Here is an 8,428-nt window from a genome sequence, read left to right as displayed (position 1 = left end):
TTTCACACCATAAAAAAATTCAGATTTTAAATAAATGTACACGAGTACGAAAAATTATCTTTTCTTAATGAGTTGTCTTTTATAAAACTTAACTTAAATTTACATTTTTATTTGTAATAAACGTCATAATTTTAATATTAGTAAGTAAATTGTCACAACATTCTAAATTTAGCACAAATTTTTAAAGAATGTTATCATTTCACAAATGTTATGACATTTTCTATATTGTATATTATGTATGCATGCATGTATGTATCTAGTAATACAGACTACATAAATGCATAGATGCATTAATGACACATACTGCCTGTATTATGTTATTGTATCTCTTATTTAGAAAAATGTAAAGCGTTTGGTACTAGTTGTGTATTGTTCAGAGGCGTTGTAGCTCAATAGAGATGGAGTGACGTAACGAGTTCACGTGATACGCGTAGAGCCAATAACGTGACAACAATCAGTAGTAGTGCTGATGAATGTTCCACTCGTAGGCTGTAACCCGCGTTGCAACCATCTTCGCGACAGCAGTACACCTTTGTTCCCCAAGACTCGCCTGAAAAGCAGAAATACGTTTTCGAATTATTATATATTATTTTGTTAGGGTTTGTTATGAGTTTAGGCACATTAAAAGAATATTATGATGCAAAGTTACATTTAATGTACTCTTTCAGTAATAAGTACTAATTACAACTAATTTTAGTGACAGCTTACTATCTCGTTGTACAACTTGGCAGAGAATAGCAAATAAATTTTATTTGCTTATTTTTATTATTTATTTATATTATTATTTTATATAATATATAAAATAATATATATTGGCAAATATATATTATTATTATTATTATTATAATATTATTACAAATATAATAATATTATTATTGGCAAATAAAATTTGCCAATTTTATTTTAAATATATAATATTTTCAAGACCAGCTTAAATCACACGTATAATAACTTGATTTTATTTTAAATACACGAAGATTTTATTTACATTATTCATTTCGTTTTTAGTCATGCAGTTAGAGATATCATTGTTCAGCAGTTGTAAACATCCTATAATATTTCTATTAATTTACTGACAAAATAAATGTTGTAGCTTTTCTAATGAGCATTCTCCATTCAATGTAATATGTGAGCAAAGTTAATAAAAATATCTATTAAAAATTTGGAAAATAATTTAAAAAAATATTTTTTAATATTATTCGCCCTCGGAATAAACTGAGATCTCTGTATTATAGACACTACGGTCCGATAATTATAGAGTCTTTGTAACACTGTAATAGTTAAAAGACATAAATATATAAGTAATTTTTGGAACTGATGTGGTTTATTGTCGAAAATTAGTTTATACAGTTTATCAATATTTATAATTTAATGAATGTCTGATTGTATTTTTTATGGAAATATAAAATAATCCACCTCTATCAATATTTTATATTTATCAGAGATATACAGAAAATAAGATTTATATTTGTAAAATGAACATGAAAAATTGTATGTGTCAGATTGCAGTGTATTATTTTCAAAGTTATTTTAATACATAAGTACAGTATAATCTATCATTTTTAATGGTATCTACTTCGTCGTCAGTCTTAAGAGTTTATCTAGATGTGTGTGAGTGTGAAGAATTGTTTTATAATAAGAGTAATAACACTACATAGCAAATGTAATGTTATGTTCAGTGTAGAAGCTAAGTATTTATCGAAAGGAACAGCATTGTTTGAGTAGAAGCGACTTTCCTGACTGCTTCCTGTGATACGGAGACAGTTGATAACAAGTAAGAAATGCTGTCTAACTCCTCTTTTCATCATACGCTTTATTGTCATGTCTCCAACTGCTTTTCGTATCAAGGAAGATTGTGGAATCAGAATCAGAATTCTCCAGTTTAAAATGTGTCCAATAAGTTGTTTCTGTGATTTAACAAACCATCTATTGTTCTGTCATAATCTATTACAACAGTATTTTATAAATCGTATTTAATTAAACAATGCAGTAGAAGAAATAATCTCACGATAAAATATACAGAACCTTAGGAAGGAATACTAAACCTTAGTATACAAATGACTTACTATCTGGAAAAGAATGCTGTGGAGATGACATCCACTAGCACCCCTAGTGGTGGAGTGGTAAGGAATCGAAAACGACCGATATTACTGTCAATCCATAGTTTTAAGGGTAGCTAGGCTGATTGGTGATAGTCTCAATAATATTTACAAGTCCACGTTTAGTTAACTAGAACGAATACACCACTGTAGAACAATTTTGAAATTTTTAGAATCGAATAGAACTCTGCAGAGCTTTATATTTCTTGTTCAAGGGTGGATTTATCTAAGATTTATTTATTCTTGCTTCTCGAGGGAAAACCAAAAATATTGTTTAAAATTAAGTTTTGTATTAAACTAATATTATGGTGAATTAATAATAGATTTTACTTTATAATTTATGTATTGTATACCGTATTCACATTTAAAACCTGGAAATAAAATTATTTCTGTATCACACTCTAGACAGATTTGATTTCTTTACCTATCGAATAAAAGGTTAGAATAAATAAATACCCAGACAACTCTTTACTCATTATCATCTATAAAGAGAAAAAAAAAACACGTAGCTATAGTTAATGAATCACATTTACTAGAGAAATAAATAATTTCTCTACGATTAAAATAATCCTAAATATCATAATATTAATAAAAAATTAGTATCATAATATTAAAATAAAAACAGTTGATTAAAAAAAAAAAAAAAAACAGCTGTTTACCGACCATCAATTTTGTTTTAGAAGTAGCCACTCAAATATAGAGCAAACCCATAGAATATATAATGTTATTATCAGGTGTCTTGTGAGCAAACGGCGTCACTCCGCAACGTTTTTAGACACACAACAGGTCTAGACAAGGTTTAGTTACCAGGTCTGTTCTTTAAATTGAAATCTTGACTTCCTCAACCTAATTGTTTGATAATGTGAAGTTACTTGGTCGCTTCTCGTAGGTTAGATACAATCATGATCTATCTAACTTCTTTTAAAATGTCTCAGAGTGCCACAGGATACGGTATTGGGACCAGTTTTATTTCTAGTTTATACTACTGACCTTCCTTGTCTAGGATCTGTTGCAAATGCATCATATGCGGATGATACTGCGATCCTAGCAGTTACGATGATCGGATTTTTGTTCGGTAAAGCTTCAATCGGCGTTGGATGCAATCTATATGTAGCTGCACAAACTGAAGATTAAAGTCAAGCCGGTGAAATCTACCTACATTATGTTTACGATTATGAGAGGAGATTCTCTTCCAGTCTATTTGGATAAGTTTGAAATTCCTCATACAACTAGTATGAAATACTTTTGCTTACATCTGCATCGAGTATGACGTGGAGAAGTCTTGTAATGGAGAATAAACAGACTGACCAGAAATCCAAGCGAATGTATCGGTTAATGGATTTTGCTCATGATTCTCTGTTGTCTCGTTCTAACCAGTTTCTTCTATAATCCGTTTCGACCTTCTCGAAACGGATATGGACATGTGGAATTCAGCTCTGGAAGACGACTAGTGACAGCTATATTAGAGTATTCTAAAGGTCACAGAACAAGATAGGAGGAAGTGATCCTGCACCTTGTTTTTTCAGGAATTCTAAAGTACATGAATGCCTGGGGATCCCGTATATTCGGGATGAGATTGACTGTTTCAGTTCTAAATACATGGTTAGGTTAAATAGATATGTAAATCCCCTTTGCTTTGAATCTGCTAGACGACGGTGACGCTGCTTAGTGATGATCCTGTGGACTTTACTGATGTTCATTGAAGATACTTTATTTTAATGTTTTTCGGTGCTTTTTGTAGCTTCTGCATTTACCTGTTTCCTTTAATATTTTTTGTTTCCTTTGTTGCTTCCTTTTTACTATAGTTGTTTTAATGCTATTACTGTTAGTCGTATTCTTGCTTTACATTTACCTACATAGGCTTACTTTGTCAGCCTTTTATTTATATCTATGTTTAACTTTTAATTCGTTCGTTTATTTAACTGTGTACATATGTGTATCTTTATTTGATAAAAAACCGAATGTGTTGGACATATATGGTTATAAATTGGACAAGTTCTAGAACGTAGTGATGATAGTGCTTATGACATAATGAGCGTTTACTGGGTCTTAGTCGTTACTGCAAGTATAATTATTAACAAGGACGTATACTGTTATTATAATCATTTACTCTTTGTATTGTGATCACCATTGGATGGTCTCTCTCATTTGATATTTTAACATACTATTTACTTATGGTTTCGTCCGGAGAAACCGATTGTAAATCTTTTTCTATAGAAAAAAATTATAAAATTAATTTTTTTTAAATTATTTTTTTAGTGTTAGTTTTCTTTGCTTATGATGATGCTTATTATGTATGTTATTTTGAACAAATTTTATTTCATTTGAAAGATTGAAAAATGTAAAACTAGTAAAAGGGAATTAAAAATCGAATAAAAGTAAATTTAGGAAGAAGGAAATAGGAAAGCAGAAAGTATAAACACACTTCGGCTGATCAACTTTGAAAGCGATATCGTAGATCCATCCCAAAGGCTAATCCGATGGTGGTACCAAAAAGTACACAAGAATTTCGAATAATTGTGTTTCACCTCATCACTTTATCATTCAAAAGAAGGAAAATTATTTTTCACTTTTATGAGGTAAAATGCCATCTTTGTTCTTCTAGAATAAGGAGATCAGAAAAAAATATTTCTTCAGGGTAATCAATTAATCCATTAAAAATCTTTACAGGCGTTGATTTAAAGATAATTAACGCCACTCAGAAATAAATCATTCCCATAATAAGTAAAATAAAATAACCAGAACCATTCAAAATAAATACCAACCCCTCTTTATTCATCTTTGTTTATTATTAATTGAACTTTATTTAGGATAAAGATACAGTGCATTAATCTGAAAATAATTTCTTATATGGTAAATAATTCTAAAATCGCAATTCAAAAATCATTCACTTTGTTGTAACTGTCTACCTTTAGGTATGGAAAAGTGCAGCATTATGTTTTTAAGTAGGATTAGCATAGATAACTGCAAGGATAGTATTCCATTATTGATAATTAACGTTCTTAGTGTGAATTTCGTGGTGTCTTATAATATGATAAATTCTCGTAGAGCGATAATTTTGATTTCATTTGCAACAAAATCAAATTGTACTATTTCGCTTTGGAGCTTCTTAATAAAATTCTAAGCTTACCATAATTATGAAATATTTATGCCTCCTCATACGCCAGAGTCAAATAGAATACTACTTCTTAGACTTTAAGTAAGACGACTATTTAACGACTTTAGACGGGTCTTGTTAAGACGCAGGGTTATTTAAATGAGGAAATTCAAATTTTATTTAAAGATGGACTTTTAATTTTTAAATGTCCTTCGGACTGCTGCACATAGCTTCCGCCCTGGCAAGGGCACAGAGGACGCGCTTCTGAGGTTTATGGATTTGGCTTCAGCCAGCGAGTGCAAGTATATACTCGGTGTGTTCTTGAACATATCCGGGGCGTTCAAAAACTTGTGGTGGTCCTCTGCCTAGTTTCAGTTGCAGCAGCGTGGTTGCACACTAAATGAGATTAGAACTCTCTCGAGTTACTTCAGCAACAGAACTGTTGTCCTCCGTGACGGCAGTTCGGAGGTAGGAAAGACCCTGTCTAAAGTGGTCCACTCGTCTGGGTCGTTGAGTTCGATTCTCTCATGCGATTGCGGAGCCCGGCGGCTGTCGCATCGTGGCTTATGCCAACGATGGACTGCTGCTGGTCGAGGGCAATTCGCGTACCGAGATTGAGCTCAGAGCGACACTGGGATATAAGGTGCTAAGGTTGTGGAGTCTTCAGCATAAGATTGTTTTCAGTGCGGAGAAAACTACTATGATATTCTTGAAGGGTCGTCTGGTGGCAGCTCGTCACCCGCGGGTTGTGATGGACAGCCTTCCGATTAAGTATGTCACTGTTCAGAAGTACCTGGGTGTTATTCTTGATGGGAGACTTCTCTTCAAGGAGCATCTCCAGTATATAGCGAAGAATGCTATTGATGCTTTCTTACGTGTGTCCGTAGAGTCATTCATCCCGATTGGGGGTTGAACTATCGTACCATGCGCATTCTTTATAAAGGTGTCTGTGGGGCAATGATGTTGTACGCTGCGCCCGTCTGGCCTCATCGTTTACAATTCCGATGTTATAGGGACATTCTTTTGCGAGCCCAGCGTCTTCTACTGTTAGCTGTTGTCGGCGGCTACAGGACTGTCTCGTGAGAGGCAGTAACTGTGATCGCTGGCATCAAACCCTGGACATTTCGGCTACGGAACGTAGCCAGCGGTATGTTGCAAAGAAGGGAGGCCTTCTTCCGTCAGGACTTATGCGGGAAATTGAAGACCAAGGTTTTGACTCTTGGCAAGTTTTGTGGAACGATTCTTCTACTGGTCGTTATACGCGTGGTATCTTTCCCAATGTTAGAGAGCTGCGAGCAATTAGCTGGGTATCCCCCAATCGGCATACTACACAATTTCTTTCGGGACATAGTGCCTTTAGGTAAAGTTTGGCTAGGTTTTGGTTGGTTGACTCCGGCTTGTTTCCGGAATGTAGGGTCGATGACATGGTGGACCATGTCCTGTATGTTTGTCCCCGGTACGAAGCTGAGCGTACCAGAGTTATTAGGGAACACGAGAGAGTTAACTCCTTATTGGATCTGCGGGTCAACTGGAGGACTCGCAGAGACTGGGTGATTGTTGCTGGCTTCCTTCGATTCCTCGTCCTGCGCAGGACTGCCGAAGGAATTTAGTAGATAGTAGAGTACCTGGGCGGCTAGGGTCTGCCTGGACAGCTGATTGGCCGAAGGTAGGCGCTTTGCCAGCGATCACGGTTAGTCTGGTGTCAATTTGAATTGTTGGAGCGGCGGCCGCTGCCAACGGTCATGGAATTCCATGCATCCGGGGGATGCGACGGCGTTTTGATGAGGGCATTTTTAATGAGCAAACGACACCATCGGCGGGACACGGCTTGCTCGCCATGCAGCCGTAGTGTGTAGCGGCGTTCTGACAGCAATTTATGATGGTGATTTTCACGCGGGACTCTGCGATGGAGCTGAGTGGGAGTAGGCGTTCATTTGCCTCTCCCTGGTATACCGGACCGGAGTCCGTAATTAACTTAATTAACTCAAGTCAGGGTTTATTAAAGCGTAGGCTGTGTTCACTAAGGAACTAGGTCTAAATTTCGATCAACACTTTTAGTGTGAAGTTGTTGTTTATTTGTCTCGAATTCCGACACATTCACGAAATCGGCTCATTATAAGTAGAACTAGGCGCGGGGTTCGCGCTTCCGCGTGTAGGCTCTTAGCTTAGTTCTTGAGGGCTACATGGTAGTGTTAAGTGTCTGATGTCTTCTTCGGAAGGCAACATTTTACTGGGGCGGAATTACTGATGTAAATGCCCCGCTGGGCATCTCACGAGACCGGACTGAGCACTGAGGAATGTGATCAGAGGGCAAGAAGATGACCTCCGTTAAAGTCACAACTGACAAGGAACGGAGGGGGTGGACACGCTACGAGGCGGGATCTTCTTTCCTCGGGTGAGGGGGGATCGAGTTGCTGCACACAGCTCCTGGCGGCTCGGTCGGCTTCATCCACGTTAAAACCAAAGTTTTACTTTACGCTGGCTCCTACTAAAATAGTCAGTTTAGTGAAAACAGTCATGTATAATTAATTAATTTATGACAGTGTTACATATATGAAGAATAAGTTTGAATATTATAATAAAAATAATTTTGAATATAATTTAAACAAGAACTTTTATTTATTTCAATGAACCGGCGAATAGTTAGAATAATTTAATCCTAACCGAGGCGACAAATTATTCGATAGCTATTAATATGAATCACGGTAAAAAAAAACTCATTTACTCTTAAGAAGAATATCATCATCTGTTAATTCAGTGGATTATTTTTGCACAAAAAGAGCAATAATTTGCGCAAGAAAAAGCCCCTTATAATGTTTCCGTTAAAATAAATTAAGAAATAAAATTAATATAATTATTAACAAATATTACACTGTTGATATTTTAATATAAAAAATTAAATTTTTACATCCCCATTTAATAATCGCAAATATATTTTTTTTGTATCCAAATTTTATTTGCAATCGGTTAGATCGCAGAGAAACCTTATGTAAATCTAATTATACATAAAGACTTGATAGGAAGTTCCCATCGCAGCTCCACAGTAATTAAAAGTAGCATCAAAACTTTAAAGAGAAATCATACACTGTAAGTAAAATCTAATAACAACACCGGCAAAACAACGACGAAAAAAGAAAAAAAAGAATTAAGAGATGAATACTGAGAAAGAAAAGATGAAATAAAAAATAAACAAAAACAGAAACAGAGAAGACTAAATAGAAACAAAACACTC

The 8,428-nt window shown here is 35.0% G+C and overlaps 1 protein-coding gene across 1 annotated transcript in view; it reads right to left on the bottom strand.

Moving 5' to 3' along the window:
- Positions 1-389: 389 nt before the first annotated feature.
- Positions 390-8,428, bottom strand: part of LOC142317505 (uncharacterized) — a 290,424-nt gene continuing 282,385 nt past the window's right edge. Inside the window, exon 4 of the mRNA XM_075354066.1 lies at positions 390-550. Coding sequence (XP_075210181.1) covers positions 390-550 — 161 coding nt within the window. The remainder of the gene's footprint in view (positions 551-8,428) is intronic.

This window comes from Lycorma delicatula, chromosome 1, assembly GCF_047948215.1.
Source record: "Lycorma delicatula isolate Av1 chromosome 1, ASM4794821v1, whole genome shotgun sequence".
Taxonomy (NCBI): Eukaryota; Metazoa; Arthropoda; class Insecta; order Hemiptera; family Fulgoridae; genus Lycorma; species Lycorma delicatula.
The sequence above is the reverse complement of the archived record's forward strand: the minus strand, read 5'-3'. Positions and strand labels throughout refer to the sequence as shown.